We start from the raw sequence: 20,776 nt of genomic DNA, 5'->3' as shown, positions 1-20,776 counted from the left end.
TCAATAATCTCATTTCCAACAAGTAAATCATATTCCCCCCCCCCCCCTCCTATCTATCAAAAATTTCATTTCCAACAAGGAAACGCTATTCCAACAGCAGTAGCACATCTGAATCTTCAAGTCATTGGAAAGAAGGGGCTATTTGTGTTCCTTTTTTCCCCCCTTTTTATTTGTTTCCCCTCGTCTGTTAATAATCTCATTTCGAACAAGGAAATAATATTCAGCCCCCTCTCCCTCCCTCCTCTGTATCAATACTTTCATTTCCAACAAGGAAACCTATACCAACAGCAGCAGCACATCTGAATCTTGAACTCATTGGAAATCAGGGGTTAAGGAAAGAATAATCTCATTTTCTAGCAAAACAAGGGGCCAATGGTTTCCTCGTGTAGCCAAGTAATGGGATGACAAATACATGTCATTTGAGTTTCACTGAGGAATGAATTCCACGTTCATGTATTTCGGTTTAAAGGGCTTGTTGTCTATACGTTTGAGAAGACACCTATTAAGCAAACGAAACCACAAATTTATCAAAAGGTTAGTGTAGCGAAGAGAAACACGGTTACTAACATTATACAATCTTCTTTTTTTTTTTCTCTATGTAGTGTAACATACTTGTACAATCAAAGGGGAAATTTTCAGTCTACAGAGCCTTGTGCTGTCTCCTTGTTGCGGAGCATGATTAAAGAACAGAGTCTGAGTCTCGGCACAACACAATCGGGATTCGGGACCTACTGTTCCGCATATCCGGATAATGGTAGTTCACCTTTAGAATCGATCAGTGCAATGCCTTTGTACCTCCTGTCAACCCTGACATACTTATCGATCCAGACATCTGCTTGAAGGCCTCCTTTCACCAAATCTGCCAAAATTGAGAGAGGAATGTCGATATTAAATGTACGTTGCCAAATTACGATAGAACATGCTCGCACGAATCTGGTTGGTTGAGTGGCAAGAAACAATGGCTGCTGATTTTTAGCATAGGCATAGACCTAATCATGAGTATCGTGATACGGATCACTGTATTTTTTTAGCATTTTAATGAACACCTTTGTACACAAAAACACACAAAAAAAGAGTGCCACGCACTAACGCAGGGCCACATATCCAGGGAACGGTCCCTCCAGTCGCACACATAGACACTCTTCTCGATTCACACTTATGATGAGGAAAGGAAAAGAGGGGAGAATTTAACTAGAGTACAAGCAACAAGTTAGGCTAGCAAGCGGATGTAAAGAGAAATTGGAGAGACAATGCAGATATGAGGAGGAAAGGAATAGAAAAGAGGATACGGATGTGGATAGGAAAGATGACATAAGACATAGGTAAAAACTGGTTCCATAGAATAGTAAAAAACTTTGTAGACAAATACACCTCCCCTCAATTCTAAATTATAAGTTGTTCTAACTTTTCTAGGTAAATATTTCTAGATATATTAAAAGCGACAAACATCTAGAAAAGCCAGAATGGTTTACAATTTAGGCCGAGGAGAGTAGCAGATAGTTATTGTATAGTTTGTCTTTTACAAGTTGACTTATATATAACCAACATTTGGCTCTGTTATTGACTTGCTCTTAGGCCCACCATGTGACCAGAATAAAGGTACAGAAAAACGATTAGAACGAATGATGTTTAGTGTCCTCAATTCCATTTTTTTCCCTTTCATTTCAGACGTATTTGCCAATATTATGACAAGCATAAATTTAACAAATAAGGCCATATAGAAGGAGCAACATAAATACATTTACAGCAACCAACAACACACTTATCAGAATACAAGATTGATGCTATCTAGCAACATGAAGCATGGGTACAGAAGGTCTGTTAAAGTGACTCACATTGATCAAAATTCATACAGTCCCTTCCTGTGTTTCTTCAATCTTTCTGATGCAAAAATTCTGCAGAAAGAAAATCAAGATACTCTTTGGATGATACCTCATGCACAAGCGCATCCATCTCTACGGATGCAAACTCAGAAACTGATTGCTATACTGCTACTGATCTCAGCAGCATATAGAAGAGGGGAAGTAAGGAGGTATCACATACCTACTGCTCTGCAGCATTTTCACCATCCATAGAGCTAGGTCTCCATTTTCTGTCGAAAGGTCCATCGCTTCTTTGCACAACAGTTTGTTGTTCAGTCAGTTTCCTATCTATCAATGCCAACAACTCTTGCAATCCTGTCCCGGTCACAGCAGAAGTTTTTACATGACAATTGGAAGTTGGTTGTGGCAAAGTGCGTCCATTTGTATATGGGACACGAAGTTCTCCAAAACATTCTTTTGATGCTTTCACTGCTTCCATCGCTCCAAAACATTCTTTTGATGATAACACTTTCATTGCTTCCATCTCGGTTGGCTCAGCAAATGACTCTTTACATGGCACTTCATCATTGCTATCTTCAGAATTTTCTTCTGATAAATATTCTGAATCTGCTCCATCATCTACAGAATCAAAAGATGATTGTTCTGATGGAATATCATCTTCAGAGAATATGTCATCCTCCTCTTCACCTTCAGTCAGGAAGATTTCATCTTCAATCCCATCAGATGTAACATTCTCGTCCACAAGATCAATCTGGAATGCCCCAATAGAAAAAAAATATATAATGAAAACCAAAAATGCATTGCCAAATGCCAAGGAAAAAAAAAACTCAAGTCTCATTAGGTACCTTGTTCCAAACTTCAATCATATTGTTGATCTTTTCCTGAGAAACACCTATCTGCTGCAGTACTTGCAATACAGTAGATCGATGCTCTTCAAGATCAGATGCACTTGAATCCAAGACATGCTGCACCAATAACGTGTATAAGATAAACAAGACCTTAGTCCTTCTCTCTTATTCTCTAAACAATTTATATCTTATCTTAGAACTAGAACATGTGATAAGTAAACATGGCTGAAGAAAATTTTGTTGATAAATAAGGAAAACAAAAGTACATCATATAGTCATGTTCAACTCCAGACTTCCAGGAGTAGAAAAGTAACAAAACCTACCACTAACATGTCTGCTTCAACGACTTCTTCTAGAGTTGCATGAAATGCTTCCACTAGCTGAAAAAAAAATAAAGAGGTTAACAGTAACCTTGACGTAGTGTAATTTACAGTATGAAATTTCATTTTTCCTATCTTTACTGGAAGGACATTGTCTGTTGCAGGAAGTGTCAATGCAGAAGAAAAGTCAAGGTTGCCAAATCAGTACAAATTAAATTATTGAGGGTTGACGGCTTTGAGGCAAGGAGCCTGCTTGCATCTTAACGTATAGGTGTCAGCACAATAAAGCAATATCCCATCCTCTGAGAGGACAAAGGGAAGACGGGAAAGTGGCAGAGGTAGATGAGTAGGATGAGAAAAAGATAGCAGTGAGGAGGCAGCAGCGGCACCAGCAGCAATGTTGAAGTGGATGTGTCAAGGGCGTCAAGCCCCCGACGTGCAGGGCCTCGGCTACGGAGTTCGTAGCCGTCGGCCGTCTTCTCCGGTGAGGTTATACCCCTCTACCGCAGGCTTAGGGTTTAGAGAAGAGATAGGATAATAATCTTGCTTGCCTCCAATGTTTATGATTACAGAATATATAGGGCCTTAGTCCAACTAATCAGGGGTAACAAATCCCCTAAAAACTAGGAATAGACAATAGCAAATAGAAACTAGAATATCTTTCCTAATCCTAATCTCCCAGGGCGTCACGCCCAGGCTTGTGCGGCTGAGGCTCGCGCTCCGCGCGTTCACGCGCGCGACGCACGTCTCGTGCCCGAGACCGGCGAGTATAGACTCGTCCCCACATGACATCTCCCCCCCCCGTCGAGGTTCAGCTCGTCCTCGAGCTGGAAGGTAGGGTGCTTGGCGTGGAACGTGTCGACGTCTTCCCAGGTGGAGGAGGCTGTGGACTCGCCTTTCCACTTGATCAACACCTGACGGACGCCTCTGGCCAGGCGGTAGCGCACTGCGCGCTCTGGTTCAGGTGCAACGGCGCCATGATGCACCGGTGGTAGAGGCGGAGGCGCTGTCGGAGGTGGTCCCTGGAATTTCTTCAGCAGGCCGATATGAAAAACGTCGTGAAGCCGCGCGTTGGGCGGCAAGGCGAGGCGGACAGCGACCTCGATGATGAGCTCCACGACTTGGTAAGGCCCGTAGAAGCGCGGCTTGAGCTTGCCCTTCGTCGGCTGCTGCAGGGAGGAGGCCGCACGCTGGCGGAGGCGAAGAAGAGCCCAGTCACCCACCTGATATGACACTGGGCGATGGCTAGCGTCGTAGAAGCGCTTCTGGACCGCCTGGGCCTGTTCGAGGCGGTAGCGGATGTCGGCGAGAAACTCCTCGCGTTCCTCCAGGGTCTTGGCAACAGCAGCAACCCTAGTGGCACCAGGTTCATAGGACCGGAGCGATGGAGGGTCCCGGCCATACACCACGCGAAAGGGGGTGTCGCGGAGCGAAGACTGGTAGGCGGTATTGAAGACATACTCCGCCCACGGAAGCCAACGTAGCCATTGCCGAGGACGATCACCTGTGAGACAGCGCAAATACATGATAATGACTCGGTTAGCAGCTTCAGATTGGCCGTCCGACTGCGGGTGGAAGGCCGTAGTCATCTGCAGTTTGGTGCCCGTCAAGCGCATGAGTTCACGCCAGAACGCCGAGGTGAAAACCGGATCGCGGTCAGACACCATGGACTGGGGAACGCCGTGGAGGCGAACAATGTCGGTGAAGAACGCTTCGGCGACGGATTCTGCCGTGTACGGGTGTGCCAACGGAATAAAGTAGCAGTACTTGCTGAAACGGTCGACCACCGTCAGGATCACCGTCTTGCCACGAACGCTGGGTAGAGCCTCGACGAAGTCCAAGGCGATGTCCGTCCAAATGCCTTGCGGCACCGGGAGGGGCAGCAGGAGCCCGGCGGGCTGCAGGTGCTCTGATTTATACCGCTGGCAGACCACGCAGACTCGGATCAGCTCCTGCACAACCTGTTTCATGTTAGGAAAATGGAAGTCGCGGCGAAGACGGTGTAGCATGCGCTGGACACCCTCATGGCCATCCTCGTGCACTTCCAGCACCAGTTCCTGCAGCAACGGTGAGCCTGGGGGAATGTACAGGCGGCCGCTGTACAGCACCATGTCGTCCACCACGGACCAGGGCATGCCGCGGGCGCCGCTGCTGATGTCTTCCCGAAGAGCGACCACGGCCGGATCCCCCGCGTTGGCTTGGCGCAGCCGTGTGATGAAGTCAAAACGGGGAGCCGAGAGTGCCAGAACCGTGCCTGCTGTCTCCTCTTCAGTATCACGGCGGGACAGCGCGTCGGCGACCGTGTTCGTCGCACCCGGTTTGTACTCGACGGAGAAATCGAACCCGAGGAGCTTGCCCACCCAATGGTGCTGCGGGATCGTGGAGAGCCTCTGGTCGAGCAGATATTTGAGGCTGTAATGGTCGGTCTTCACCACGAAACGGCGCCCCCATAGGTACGGCCGCCAGTGGCGTACTGCGTGGACGAGGCCGATGAGCTCCCGTTCGTAGGCGGCGAGAGCGCGGTGGCGTGGAGCGATCGGCCTGCTGAAGAACGCAATGGGATGCCCGTCCTGAATCAGAACGGCCCCAAAGCCATGGGTCGAAGCGTCGCACTCTACTGTGAACGGCTTGGCGAAGTCCGGCATGGCGAGGACGGAGGCCGAGGTGACCGCGGCCTTGAGAGCGTCGAAGGCGGAGGCCGCGGCGTCGGTCCAGGTGAAACCGTCCTTCTTGAGGAGGGCAGTGAGTGGAGCAGCGACCGCGCCGTAGTTGAGGACAAACTTGCGGTAGTAGCCGGCGAGGCCGAGGAAGCCGCGCAGCGCACGGACCGACCGAGGCACCGGCCAGTCGCGAATGGCCTGCACCTTCGTCGGATCCATCGCGACGCCCTCTGCTGAAATCACATGGCCCAGGTAGGCGACCGTGACCTCGCCGAACGCACACTTGCTGCGTTTGATGAAAAGCCGATGGCGCCGTAGCTCGGAGAAGACCGCAGGTGGCGGAGGTAATCGGCCCACGTCTCACTGTAAATAAGGATGTCGTCAAAAAAGACAAGCACGAACCGTCGGAGGAAGGGCCGGAGAACGTCGTTCATCAGCGCTTGGAACGTGGCCGGCGCGTTGCAGAGACCGAACGGCATGACGAGGAACTCATAGAGCCCATCATGGGTCCGGAACGCCGTCTTGTGGACGTCGGCGGGCAGCATGCGTACTTGGTGATATCCGGAGCGCAAGTCGAGCTTGGTGAAGAAGCGGGCGCCATGCAGCTCGTCCAGCAACTCGTCGACCACGGGGATCGGGAAGGCGTCCTTGATGGTGAGGGCGTTCAAGGCCCTGTAGTCGATGCAGAAACACCAGCCGCCATCCGCCTTCCTGACGAGCAGCACCGGGGACGAGAAGGCGGAGTCGCTGCGCCGAATAATGCCTTGCTGCAGCATGGTCGCGCATTGCTTCTCCAGTTCGTCCTTGTGGGCAGCAGGGTACCGGTAGGGTCGGACCGCTACTGGCTGTGCGCCGGCCTTGAGGTTGATGGCATGATCGCGGGCGCGCTGGGGGGGCATGCCGTGGGGTTCGGCGAAGATGTCGACGAACTCCGCCAGTAGGGCATCGAGGAGGGGCGCGCTGGACGTCGTGGCGCAGGTCTCCAGTGTACTCGTGGGCGCCACCCCGGGCCAACAGACGGTGCTGCCCTGATGCTGGAAAGAAACGGAGCCATCGACGAAGTCCCACACCAGGCGCCCCAGCGTGGCCATCCACTGCGTTCCCAGCACCAAGTCGTGGCCTGCAAGGGGCATAACAAAGAGGTCGACGGCGAAAACGGAGTCGTGGATCGCAAGCGGGGCGTTCTTGATGACGCCCGGGCACGGCACCTTCTCGCCATTGGCCACCATGGCAGTGAGGCGCGGTTGGGACTGGATGGGGAGGCCCGACCGCGCTGCTGCTGTTTCGGCGATGAAATTGTGGGTGCTGCCTGTGTCGAGCAGGGCGATGAGTGGAGTTGAGCCCACCCGGACACGGACTCGCATGGTCCTGCCCACCGACACGCCAGCCACGACGTGTAGGGAAAATATGGGCGCCTCCTGCGCCACGGCGTCTGCAGCTGCCTCGGTCTCGTCTGCCGGGGCGTCGTCAATTTCCACGCCGTCAAGGAAGAACAGCCGCTTACAGAAGCGGTTGTGGCCACGGGAGAACTTCTCATTGCAGTTGAAGCACAGCCCTTGGCGTCGGCGTTCGGCCATCTCCTCGGGAGTCAGACGGCGCTGGTTGCCCTCGGCGTGGCCCTGGTGTGCAGCCGCGGGCGGTGCTGGAAGGGCCAGGAGCGGTGGTGGCGGTGGCAAGGCCGCCCTGGCCGCAGGCGCCGGCAGGCCGCGCGGGGGCGCCCTGGGTGGAGCAGGCGCCGGACGCTCCAGCTCCATCAACTCGACCTGGCGAGCCAAGCTGATGGCGGCGGCGAGAGAGTCCGGGTTGTGGAGTCGGACGGTGCCGCTGAGCGGTGGTCGGAGCCCACCAGTGAAGAGCTGCACCCGCTGCGCTTCGTCGAGGCGGCCGGCGCGCGGTAGGAGGGCTTGGAACCGGTTAGCATACTCCTCCACGGTTCCTGTGCGTCGGCACTCAGCGAGCTCAAACATCGGGGCTGAACGGAGAGGAGGGCCGAACCGCAGATTGAGGAGATCCTTGAAGTTAACCCACGTTGGCGTGCCCTCATCTTCCTGTAGTTGGATGAACCACAGCTGCGCAGCGTCGTCCAGATGGTAGGACGCCATGCGCACGCGCTCCTCCGCCATAGTGCGATGCTGGCGGAAGTAGGCCTCGCATTTGTTGAGGAAGAGCATCGGATCAGCCGTGCCGTCGAAGCGGGGAAAGTCCCACTTCTTATGCTTCGGATGGAAATCCTGGTCGCGGGGTCCTTCAGTGCGGCGGTTCTCGCTGCTTTCGGCCGTCGAGGCCTTCTCTTTGATGGAGGCGACGTCGGTCTTCAGCGCGGAGATCTCGGCCGACATGGACTTGATCTCCTTGAGGAGATCGGCCAGGCTGGGTTCGGCCATGGAGGGCTGTGGGGCGTGCGTAGCAGAGGTGGACGGCGGCGGCTGGTGGTGGGCGGGTGTGGCAGCGGTAGATGGCTCAGAGCGAGCGCGAGAAGAGCGGCTGACTGCTGATACCAGGTTGTCAAGGGCGTCAAGCCCCCGACGTGCAGGGCCTCGGCTACGGAGTTCGTAGCCGTCGGCCGTCTTCTCCGGTGAGGTTATACCCCTCTACCGCAGGCTTAGGGTTTAGAGAAGAGATAGGATAATAATCTTGCTTGCCTCCAATGTTTATGATTACAGAATATATAGGGCCTTAGCCCAACTAATCAGGGGTAACAAATCCCCTAAAAACCAGGAATAGACAATAGCAAATAGAAACTAGAATAACTTTCCTAATCCTAATCTCCCAGGGCGTCACGCCCAGGCTTGCGCGGCTGAGGCTCGCGCTCCGCGCGTTCACGCGCGCGACGCACGTCTCGTGCCCGAGACCGGCGAGTATAGACTCGTCCCCACATGACAGGATGGGGGTGGTAGCAGTAGAGAAATGGAAGAGGATGAGGCTGCCAGAAGGAAGAAGAGAAGAGGATAAACGGAATTAAAGGAAAGGTTCCACATAATTAAGTTATGGCCCACTTGGTTCTACATGAGCCATGGACAGTGCATTAGGGCTCACCCCCTCTTGTGCCACCTCTTTGCTCCTCCCTCCTGAGTCCTGTCTCTCCTTTCTTTGCCATGAATCCCAACAGCAGGAGCTGCATTGTTTTCACTTTTCAGGCCCATAGGAGGTGTGGCGAGCTTTATTTGCGAGGAGCTCTACAAACTTAACTCCACCTCCTTCTCCATGCAATGCAGCCATGAAATGACCGCCTACCATCAATGCCAAAGCAGCACCTAGGCAATGCCTTGATAGCCATGTAAAAGGAATCTAAATAATCCTTAAAAAGACCAGACTTTTATTACTTGAAATTGGATTCAGCCATGGATGTTTTAAAACTAATAATGAGGTGAATATTGGTTTTAAGAAATGGCTGAGGAAGCAACCCAATGGACCATTTGCTACCTCCAAATCTTACATGGACCCCGGTTCAGACTTTGGGTTGAAGTGTTCAACTTGGGTGTGGGTGTCCAATTCAGCAAACCTTATGGGGACAAGCCAAATATCTCTTGGAATCTGACACTTGCGTAAGCTGTCTGACTCGGCAAAAAAGAAAATCAAAACACATGTGTCCGAGTAACACTATGCTACCTACTCTGTTGCCTACAAAATTATAGTACAAACTGCCAAATAAAAAAAAGATAAACTACACCTGAAAAAACTTAATTTTCAAAATGGATCTTCAATATTCAAGCACAAGAGAAAACTTACCTGCACTGGTAAATCTGAGATGAAGCCAACGGTATCACTAAGAAGTGCTTTTCTCCTGAATAGACAAATGCAATGTTATGGGCTAAACCAGTGCAAACCCTAATCAGCTTTACCAATATATGATAGCATATTTTCTACAGTACCCTGATGGAAGAATCACACTTCGTAACCGGGGATCTACTGTTGCAAACAGCCTGAATCAAAATAGGAGCATGATTTCTCTGGTTGTAGCTGCAGCAAGTGAATACAGGTAGAAGCTAATTTCAGCATACCTGTCATCACTGTACAAATCAGCTTCAGAAAGCGCACTCACAAGTGTAGATTTCCCCTATGAAAAGAACATCAAAGAACTCATCTAAGTACAAGATTTAGTTTGTAGAAAGCTCAAGAACATTTTGCACAGTGATCTGAAGGAATATAGTTAGTAGTTGTCAAAGACACAGGTTAAAAAAACTATTTTAGTGGATCTGCATACAGCATTTGTATATCCGACAACTGCAACAGTTACAAGCTCGTGACCAAACGAGCCACCATGTCTTTTCCGACTTGAACGTTGTATTGCTCTAGTACGGCGTACATCTTCGATTTGAGCTAACAAGCTCACACGGCGTTCTTGGATTCTGGAAAGTTGTGGGTACAGTAAAATTAGAAATTGTTGTGAGCTGCAACTTTAGATAACTTTTTATCATCTATCAACTGTCAAGCACCTTCTCCGTTGTAGCTGAAGTTCTGTTTCACCAGCACCACTCATGAATCCCCTCCCCCCACTACCTCTCCTGAACAATACAATAGCGACATGAGCCATCCAATGATCCAACAATAATCAAACAAATGATGTGTCAAAAAAACGAATGAATCAACACTTCAAATGAATCAATCACCTATTATGAGACCAATTCAGGAAAGTAGAATAACAACAATTATAAAAACAATGTATTAGTATTACAGATCAATATAATATTGCAGAAGATACTATGTGGATCCTCCTGACTATACCAAAATTATGTGACACTGAATCGTACACAAAATGTCAGGTAATAACAGACACTGTCCGAGACAGCATGTTAACCAGGGTAAAACATTAATTAAACTACTGTAGACATCAGAGAAGGAAATTCATGTATTCTCACTTTTTTTGTTTTATTTACAACATTTCGTGGTTTTTTCCCCCGATGTGCATCGGGTACAACTCAATCTAAAGTATAACAAGTTAAAATTCAACAAGCGTGACGTTAAGAGCTACACAAAGTTGGAGTTTGTCATAACTCATATCGCCACATGGATATAGCATAATTTAACTAGCATACATGATACAAACAATAAGAATGATATGCATATCTAATGTAAATACCTTTTTCTTCCAAAGACATCTGTGCAGCTAGGTTGGTTTAATGCCCGCAAGTTCATGAGCTAGTTCATAATGAAGCCATACCAACTAAACATATGCAAATTGAGGATACTCCCTCCATTCTTCTCTAATGATGACTTACAGCCCTCACCCTCATTTCCAAACCTTCTAAACAGAATTCATAATGTTTGAAACTAACAAGAATTTAATATCTTTCACATTGAAATCATCTACAGTTACATGAACACAATATCTCCCCCCCCCCTAAAAAATGCACATGTGCAAATTCATAAAATCAAACAAATTACTAACAGTGCAACAGAAAAGAAACATACCCTCTTGCACTGACAACCTCAGCCTCCCCGCTTGGACCAAAAGTTAGTCGTCCACCTGGGCCACGTACACGGACAAGCCTAGTCTTCATGTACATGAGAGCTGCCAACTCTGACTGTGTATGGACAAATTAAAATACTTAAATAAATACCAATGCCAGTGTCACTTTATCAATATAATATGTCCAACAAGGACCCACATGCCTCATATCCCCACCCCGACAAATATTTGTCATAGTAATATATAGTCCAATATCTAGAGAAACAAACACCTGTAACTTTGCTTCTTTTGTTTCAGCATGAGCATTGAATATTTCAATTATAAGCCCAACACGATCCAAAACCGGCTTTCCCCAGGCAACCTGCTAAGCAAAGTGTTAACACAAACAATACAGCAGTATGTTATTCTGGGTCACAAATTCAAATGCAAGGTTATTGCAAACTTTCAACACAAAGGGAAAACATGGGCACATTTGCGGGAGGGAGGGAGGGAGGGAGAGAGAGAATGGCACTTGCCTCCAAGTTTCTCTGTTGGATTCCAGAGAGAATCGCATTGACAAAAACTGCATCCACATCTTCCTGTTAGGATCAAAACTAGTGAAGATTACTTAATGTAGCATATTTGTGGGAATTGTCAGTACATCATTAGTTATAACAGCAACTTCAAGCAAGTGAGAACACCAAGAAGGGACAATAATGGGCCATGCATCGTCTATGAAACTACCACAACCCTACTCATGTAAAAGGTCAGAGAAAGTGCACCTCTGATTCCGAAGCCCTCAGGTAGCACTTGACATTATCCACAGTTCCAGGGCCGAAATATGTATCTGACATGATAAAATGTCAAATATGTGTAGCCTACCTAAGTGGACAGAAAAGTTTAAATGCTAGCAAACCAGTCGGAAAAAATAAGTTAAAGAAAAATTTGAGAACCACAGCAACAAGAGTTCAATACAAAACCAGAACTGCACAAACCAACCAACTGAACCACGAGATTTTAACCATCTATTTTATCAAATACAATGCCAGGACATGCATACTCTGAGTTACAAATGGGCAAGCTGCAGGATAAAATTAAGAGCTGCTATGCAACAGGCTGCAATTTAAAAAGAGGGGAAGAAATCTTTGCAGCCTCTATGAGTTGTTACATAGAGCATATATTTGATTTTATGGAGAATGAATCTATGAACACGCGATGTAAACGAACTTGCAATACCACTAGACCATGTGGGAAGTCCCACCTCAATCTGCGTAACTTTGCTAATGCAAATTGTACACCAATCCATACAACAATGATAACACTAAAAAAGGGTGCAAGCAATCTCACGAGACAGACATCATGTCACTTTCAAGAAGCTCAACAGAGAACAAAAATGATCCCATCAGGCCATCCCATTTAAAGAACACAAAGTGAGTACATCTTCAGCCCAACAACGTACCCTATATGCACTACTAGAGTATACCCTAAGTCCCTAACCTACCTAATGCAGACTACATCCCAAACCATATAACCAGCATCCGGTTGATTAACACAGAAGAATGATTGATTGAAAAACAATGCAGGCATTGAGTCACAACCAGTGCACATTACTGTAGTAGAGCTTAGACAGGAATTTCGGGCAATTCTTACAAAATCTCACTTTATGATGAATGCAGAAAAAGGCCAAGCATCCGTAATATGACGGAAACTACATACGCAAACCAAAACACTCCCACTAGAGCCATCGAGCTAAGCACTAGAAATGGTGAGGCATATAGCTGGATACCGGCGTGTGAGCGACCGCGGGAGGCGGGGTTCTGGACGACGAGGTGCGGCGGCGCGCCCTTGGCGCCGAACTCGCTGTGGTAGAAGCCGTCGCGGGGCTCCTCGAGGGAGTTGGCCAGGTTGAGTGCCTCGGCAAGCTTGGAGTCGAGGAGGCTTCCGGGGCGGAGGCGCGGCTGCACCACCAGCAGCCGCGGCGGGCACTCGGGGTCGCGGGATAGCACGAAGAGGCCGCGCAGGGGTCCCTCGTCATCGGAGTCAGCGGGCGACACGGTGGGGGAGGAGCGCTTGCCGCGGCGGGTGGAGAGGGCGCGGAGGTAAGGAGAGACCGGGGAAGGGTCGGCGTGGAGGCGGAGGCGAGCGCCGAGGCGGGAGATGGCGCCGCGGAGCATCCCGGGCTCGTAGGCAACGGCGGCGGGCGGCGGCGTCAGGACTGAGGAGCGTAGCGGTCCGGGGTCTTGGGTCCACCAGTTGGCCGCGGTGGCAAGAAAGAGTCTTTTACCTATGAGAAAATGGCAATTCTGCCGTTATAAAAACTGGGCTTCGTAATTTTGTCATCATGCAAATGAGATTTACACATTTGTTATTCTCAAACGATACACACCCTCAAATATGCCCTGAGCATAATTTTGATCTAATTTAAATTTTTCTTTTTATCATGCCTTATTTTTCTTCCCGTTTTGCCCCTCCTCCTTATCCATTCATTCACGGGACAGAGTCATGTGTTGCGTACTTGCGTTCTCGGGAGACAGACGACAGAGAGATGGAGCGACGCCGCTAGGTCAAGAGAGAGAGGGAAGGGTTCCCCGCCACCGCCGCATCCGACGCCGCCGCCAACGGTCAACTGCAGTCCACCTCGGGGGCTGTTTCCCCAAAGGCAGCCAGGCATCCCGGCTATTCTCTAAGATATATCCTGCAGCTAGAGCTTATAGAGAATCAGTTTTTAATTATTTTTACGAGTCAGTCACTGATGCTTATCCTGATGTGTTGGTTTGGATGGAGGCTCACCATTATAAACTTTGGATGAGATCTAGCTTCAATCCTGAGATTAAATGGGAGCAGCGCCGGCGTCGGCCAGCAAAGCCGGGATGCCAGGCTGCTTTTGGGGAAACAGCCCCCGAGGTGGATTGCAGTTGACTGTCGACGGCGACGTCAGATGCGGCGGCGGCGAAGAACCTCCCTCTCTCCCTCTTGACCTAGCGGCGTCGCTCCATCTCTCTGTCGTCTGTCTCCCGAGAACGCAACGCATGACTCTGTCCCGTGAATGAATGGATAAGGAAGAGGGGCAAAACGGGAAGAGAAATAAGGCATGGCAAAAAGAAAAATTTAAATTAGATCAAAATCCTCCTCAGGACATATTTGAGGGTGTGCATCGTTTGAGAATGGCAAATGTGCGAATCCTATTTGTGGGATGGCAAAATTACGAAGCCCAGTTTTCATAATGGCAGAATTGCCATTTTCTCTTTACCTATGTACCATTACAAAAGAATGAAATGATCTGTATACTATTGAAAATTTTAAAAGTTCTCTTGTACTATCATATAAAATTTCTTTTCCCTGCCGTCACTCTATCGTTTGATTTTAACAGAGTTGGATGACAACTAGACATGAATGAGCTTTTTCACATCACTCAATTCTTATCTCGGACTTTTTGTTCTGGTTAATTCCTAAGCTTTTTATTCACCACCTAAAGGCAAACTCTAGAGGTCGTGGAGAAAGAAGACATGGACAGCTGGGCATGCGTGAAGGCAGATCCTCATCTCGTTTTTCTTTTTTTCTTTTATTATGTCTCTAATTGATTATTTTGAAAATCCATAGCAAATAGTAGAAAAGTACTAAAATAGAAAATCCGGATTTGTTGAAAAATAAAAAATCCAGTTTTGTTAAAATGAGAAATGTACATCGATAATAAATTTAAACCTTTTTTATGTCCGAATGTATTTAATTTAAATACTTATTTTGGTTATCGCAATTGTCAAAAATTTTGGATGCATTGCAAATCTATTAGAACTTTTTATGTGCAGACATACAAGTTGTTATGGTGATTGTTTAGTGATATAGAGGAAAAGTGATGTTTTTTACAACACAATGACTCTAGAGAAAAGAATTAAAATGTTTGTACATTCTATAAGTGAGGAGCAAAAGTGTCTTTTCTACTGGCCGTTAGTTGTTGTTACAGGCAAAATAGATGAAAGTGTCACATAGGGAAAAGAAGTTTCATGGAAGGGTATAGGAGAACTTTTGAATTTTTCAATGGTACGTAGGTAATTTTGATTTTTATAATGGTACACAGGTAAAAGGCTCCAAAAAAATTGTGTGCGTCTTTTGGATCTGTTTTGGTCGTTTTTTAAATTTGCTCTGTAGTTGCTCCCACTAAATAATAAAATTCTTGGATTTTGAGGAATCAAATAATTTACACTTTAGCCTTGTTTGGTTCCACTTGCTAAATTTTGGCTAGCTAAACTTTAGTCACTTTAGGCCTTGTTTAATTCACTCTAAAATTCTAAAAAAAATTAAGATTCCCCGTCACATCAAATCTTTGAATGTATGTACGGAGCATTAAATATAGATAAAAAGAATTAATTACACAGCTTATTTGTAATTTATGAGACGAATCTTTTAAGTCTAATTAGTCTGTGATTGGACAATAATTATCAAATACAAACGAAAGTGTTGTAGTAGCCAAATCTAAATTTTTCACCAACTAAACAAGGCCTTAATAACTAAACTTACAAACATATTGACTAAAAAAGAACTAAAATAATTTAGATAATTTTTGTTATAGAACATATTTTTATATTTTGTTAGAAACATAAATGCTAATACTATTTACTCTAAACTTAGTCAAACTTGACTTTAATTGACCGATACGAATACCATAATTGCATTCTTTTTTTTTGATGAAGAGAGTAGTTCATAATCTCCGTTCTTGTAAGCCTGTTCGCTTGGTTGATAATCTATGATTGAAAGTAATGTTCGCTAATTTGTTGTGAGAGAAAAACACTGTTAAGTGGTTGACGGATTTGACACGGACAAGTTTGAGTCTGGGTGTTGATCCGATTCATGACAACATTCTTATAATATGGTTACATAATTAATGTGTTTGTAGCATAAATAGACACATTTAAGTTGGTACATGTGATTTCATGCAAAAGTAAAATAAGGCCAGGTGGAGTCGATAACTGTATACACAATGTCCATAGACATCATCTTGACAGCATTAGAACTTATGAGGTCGATAATAGGGTCTACCTTTCAGAAGTTTTAGGCAGAAACTTGCCACCGATAAACAGTTAGGATGCTTAATTAGCTAGTCTGACAGAATGGCAAGTAACACATTGCATACTAAAGTACGATGCTGGATTTACATGTCGTTACAACACTTATTGATGAAACAAAACAAAGTGCACATCAGTTTACTACCAATTAAAGCTTGTCAGATAAGAAATGGAAACCATCCATAAAAACAAGCAGCATACACTTGAATCCAGTTCATGGAAACGAAATAGCATGGCGCCTCACACCAGTACCAGGAGTGCTTCGGCTCAATCAGACTTGCCACGATCAGAGATGATCTACAGCAGCTGTTCATTCACAAGGAAAGAGCCATGTTGGATTCATCAGGTTGCCATCTGGTGCCCGAAGATTATCGTCTGTTATTTCCACAGCAAATGGCGCCAATGTACCATCCCTCATGTTGTACACAAACTTATCAAAAGGAGACGCATTTCTAGAGTGGTTGAGGCCACCATCAATGAAGTAGATGAGATCATCTTCAACTCCCTCATACAAACATGCACGAAACGAATTGCTGCTGCAGGGGCTAATGAAAATGCAGTCACCATCTAAGCTGTTGATCTCAGTGAATCTGAAAGGGTTTGTGCTCAGGTCCACCTCAAATACCCCAATCTTACAAATATTGCGCCAGCCTTCAAGTCCCAGGTATATCACAACCAGCAATAGTTTCCCATGCCACTCAACTATGTTCCACCTCTGTCCGTAGCTATCCCTGACCTCAGACAGTTCAGTCACACAGCGCTCGACACCAGAAACCATCAGGCCACTCTCATCTTCTGAGATGTCAAAGACAAAGAGGTTCGTGGTGACCTTGCTAAACATGTAGACCTTTCCCTGGTACAATGCAATGTCACTGAACTTACTGATGCAGCCACCTTGGCAGACGCACCACGACGTCATCCCAGGGCGCCAGAGTGCAAGGCTAGCTGTGCTCCTGTGCACGGAGACAGCAGCCACGATGCACTTGCCATCATGGTCCGGTGAGGAGGACAAGACTACCTTGCAGAACGACATCACATACTGGGCGCCATTGACCGTGCATTGCACTGCACCAGAGCCATTGGCGATGGGGAGAGATTTACTATAGGCATCGAGGGAGTGGGTGTTTACGGAAGGCGGCGGGAGGCGGACGACGTCCTGGTAGAAAGCATTCATCAGGAAGCACCGGCCGTCACCAAAGTAGCGACCTTTGTTGAGCTGCACGCCGACGAGCCACCCGTGAAAGGAGCCCACGCAGCGGACGCCAGCCGCCATCTCCCGTGAGGGCAGAGGGATGCGTCGCACGTCCGCCATAGCCCCGTCAGCGCAGAAGGCGGAGAAGGAGAAGTCGGAGAGCACGAGCAGCGGGAGCGGCGACGGCGGCCGTCCGTGAACGCGCGCCGCGGCGCGCCACGCCCGGCAGACGGAGCGCAGCCTGGCGCGGTCGTCGACGCGAGGGAGGCGACCGACCACGAGCCCCAGGATGTCCGCCGGGAGGTCCGCCCACGACAGGAGCTCCGGCTCGCGCCCGGCGCTGGGCCTTGCCGGCTCGGTAGCCGGGGGGCGTTCTGTCGAACGCCTTGCCTGCACCCAAGCCACCGACGGCGGTGGTGTGTCACGCCAGCGCCCGTGTGGGGCGCGGACGGGCAGAGGTGGGCCTCGCCTCCGTCCTCGGGCTACTGTGCTCGTGTCGCGATCCATGGCCGCCTTAGATCCTCGCCCCCGTGGAGATGAGGCCCTTGCGCGGGGCGCTGGGTGCCTCAGCTCCTTCGCGCAACAGAGGCTGCAAGGCCTGAGTGGTTAGCGCTTCAATCGTGGTAAAATTAAAAGAAAAGGTTGCAGTGTGTGTTTTAATCCTGAAAAAGTTGTCAATTTCTTTTTTGCTAAAAGAGCCCTGAATGACTTTCGGTATCTGTCTTGTGGACCGCCTACCATATTTTTCAAAGTAAAATCATATCTCCTATAACTAAAAAGAACAAAAGTAAGACCACCAGATGATGCGACTTTTTTTTAGGTCGCTCCCCCGTTCCCCTCCGTACGTATAGTAGGAGGTGGAAGGGTATGAATTGAAAAAGAAAAAGGAAAGGATTCCTGATGCAAATTTACAATACATAATAATATATAATCAGAGATGTGGAAGGGTGCGAAATGAAATAAGGAAAAATACATGATTCTTGATATGAAATTGCATCTCTTTCTAATCCTACGTAGTCTCGACGCCATCACCCTCGCCCGACGCTCGACCACCGACGCCCGACCTGCGTTGCCAAGTCTAGAGAGTCGCCCTCGCCCTCGTCCTCGCCCTCGCCCCCGACGCCCGACCTGCGTTGCCAGGTCTGGGGAGTCGCCCTCGCCCCGACGCCGTCGCCCTCGCCCTCGCCCCCGACGCCCAACGCCCGACCTGCGTTGTCTGGTCTGGATAGTCGCCATCACCCTTGCCCTCGCCCTCGCCCCCGACGCCGACGCCCGACGCCCGACCTGCGTTGCCAGGTCGCCCTCGCCCTCGCCCGACGCCGACGCCAGACGCCGTCGCTCGACCTGCGTTGCCAGGTCGCCCTCGCCCTTGCCCAACGCCCGAGCCCGACCTGCGTTGCCAGGTTCTTGAGTTTTTCTCGCTCTCGCTCGCCTGTCCTTGAAGCCGACGAGGACGTCGCACCTCAGTCCTCAGCCCTGTGAGCGTCCTTGAAGCCATCAGTCCTGCGTTTTGCCAGGTCCTGCCCTCGCCCTCGCCCGACGCCGACGCTCGACGCCGTCGCCCGACCTGCGTTGCCAGGTCGCCCTCGCCCTCGCGCCCAACGCCATCGCCCAACGCCCGAGCCCGACCTGCGTTGCTAGGTCCTGGAGTTTTCCTCGCCCTCGCTCGCCTGTCCTTGAAGCCGACGAGGACGTCGCACCTCAGCCCTGCGAGCGTCCTTGAAGCCGTCAATCCTGCGTTTTGCCAAATCCTAGAGTCGCCCTCGCCTTTGCGTTTCCTGGCCAGTCCACAACCCTAAAACAAGGTGAGTTAGACAACTGAAATCATGTTATATTATAAGTACTAAATTATTTATGTGACACAAAATATAAGTACTATGCATTTATACTATACACATCATTTTGTTTCAAAAGTAACAAAATCTTGTAAAATTTTAGACTGCGGGTACAGCTATTGAAAATAAAAATTTTAAAACAGCTCTCTATTTGACAGCTTGTAGGCAGAGAAAAATATGATGTAATAATGGTTGATAGACAAGAGAATAAATTGTCAGTTACAAATAAACTTCTAAAATAATGCTCAGTACATGTTCTCTATTTTGTTTTCGGATCGGTATATAGTTTTGTTCCCTATAAATTAGCGACCAAAATAGACAGGCTAATTCCTGTAATTTATGGTTTTTTTCTTTGATTCTTTATTTCACATGCTGCCACCTAGCAGTCACTATTTTCCTTTGAATCGGCGGGACACATAGTTGGGATGGACACACCAATGGCAAACAGTGATCGCGTACCTTTGGGGGACCTTACAAATACAACAGGTCGAGGTATATAAACTTTCAACTGCGTCCCTATAGGTTCTAAGTTTTTGTGTTGTCAACTACTTACATGTACCCATTCGGGGTTGGTGCCACCAGATGGGGGTTATAAAAATTAGAAGAGACAAAGAGAGAACGATATGCGATGAGTTTTCATGAAAAGGGAGGTGAAAGAAAAAAAAACATGTCAGTTGAGTAACCAAGAGAATGTTGAACTTGGAAAAACTATGGCTACAACTGTCGATATTAAACATTATCTTGGTCGTATCACGGAGAGATCTATAAAGTAGAAATTGTGAGGCTATAACGTCGTGCTCTACGTGACTATGTTTGATTTCAGAAACTTTGTTTCTTTAAGTTAAATGTAACATTATAGCTGGTATTTAAATTTTATTATAATATTATTATCTTATTGTGCGACACATGTATATTTAATAAAAAATATTAGCTATCCCGTAGCAACGTACGGGCACGCTACCTAGTATCATATACTTTTATAAAACTAAACTCCACTAGATAAATTCTCTCTTCGTGCAAGGTGTCCACATCATTTTCCACTAAGTCCATGTCATCCCATATTAATTACAAAAAATGACCATGTCATCTATATCATGTGAAATACTTTAAATCTTTAATCTATTAATACACAAGTCATGTATATACACTATTTGTTTCATCACCAATTCCTCTATAATATAACCAAATATTACTTTTTCTTCTATTAGCTTAGCAATTATTTACTAGATTTAATACAATAAAATACATGTAAGTCAAATTCATATATATGTATACATACATACTATACTGAATACCATATAGTAGTGCTATGTATATAATGATTTATTTTTTAAAAAATCCTACAACAACGCACGGATAATTCACCTAGTTATACCAATATCTATGTCGAACACTATTCATTTTTCCTGCCCTACGCATTCTTATTATTTTTAAAAATAAAAAAACTTTCCCAAATAAATAAAACGAGAATGGGAGTGCACACAATATATAAAAGAGTGAAATACACTGGCGGCGGTCCTTTAACTTGTCGCCCTGTGCCACTTTGGTCCATGAACATGCAAATCCGAAAATAACACCAGTTGCATGGCACTGTTCTGCCACGTGGCCGCCTCTCGTAGGCCATGTGGCACCCAGCTGATGCCAACACC

The 20,776-nt window shown here is 47.4% G+C and overlaps 2 protein-coding genes across 3 annotated transcripts; both read right to left on the bottom strand.

The window, feature by feature from the left end:
* On the bottom strand, positions 503 to 13,309 carry LOC8059964 (GTP-binding protein At3g49725, chloroplastic). Of its 2 annotated transcripts, XR_002449116.1 has the most exons (15): positions 12,827 to 13,309; positions 11,823 to 11,887; positions 11,577 to 11,639; positions 11,333 to 11,422; positions 11,064 to 11,176; positions 10,088 to 10,156; positions 9,856 to 10,000; positions 9,653 to 9,708; positions 9,524 to 9,574; positions 9,381 to 9,435; positions 2,995 to 3,051; positions 2,669 to 2,788; positions 2,044 to 2,574; positions 1,836 to 1,895; positions 503 to 859 (listed from the first exon to the last, which is right to left on the bottom strand). XR_002449116.1 is itself a non-coding variant. In XM_002463903.2 (14 exons), exons 1-13 carry the CDS (start codon positions 13,212 to 13,214, stop codon positions 2,044 to 2,046), a joined length of 1,803 nt encoding a protein of 600 aa, XP_002463948.2. In that variant the 5' UTR covers positions 13,215 to 13,309; the 3' UTR covers positions 1,624 to 1,895. The 2 variants fall into 2 exon arrangements, 1 of the variants encoding a protein (XP_002463948.2); XM_002463903.2 differs by lacking the exon at positions 503 to 859 and having other exon boundaries at positions 1,624 to 1,895.
* LOC8060540 lies at positions 16,161 to 17,917 on the bottom strand. Its single transcript, XM_002463902.2, has one exon. The coding sequence runs from the start codon at positions 17,797 to 17,799 to the stop codon at positions 16,411 to 16,413; it is 1,389 nt and encodes a 462-aa protein (XP_002463947.2). The 5' UTR covers positions 17,800 to 17,917; the 3' UTR covers positions 16,161 to 16,410.

Source organism: Sorghum bicolor, chromosome 1 (assembly GCF_000003195.3).
Source record: "Sorghum bicolor cultivar BTx623 chromosome 1, Sorghum_bicolor_NCBIv3, whole genome shotgun sequence".
Lineage (NCBI taxonomy): Eukaryota > Viridiplantae > Streptophyta > Magnoliopsida > Poales > Poaceae > Sorghum > Sorghum bicolor.
The sequence above is the reverse complement of the archived record's forward strand: the minus strand, read 5'-3'. Positions and strand labels throughout refer to the sequence as shown.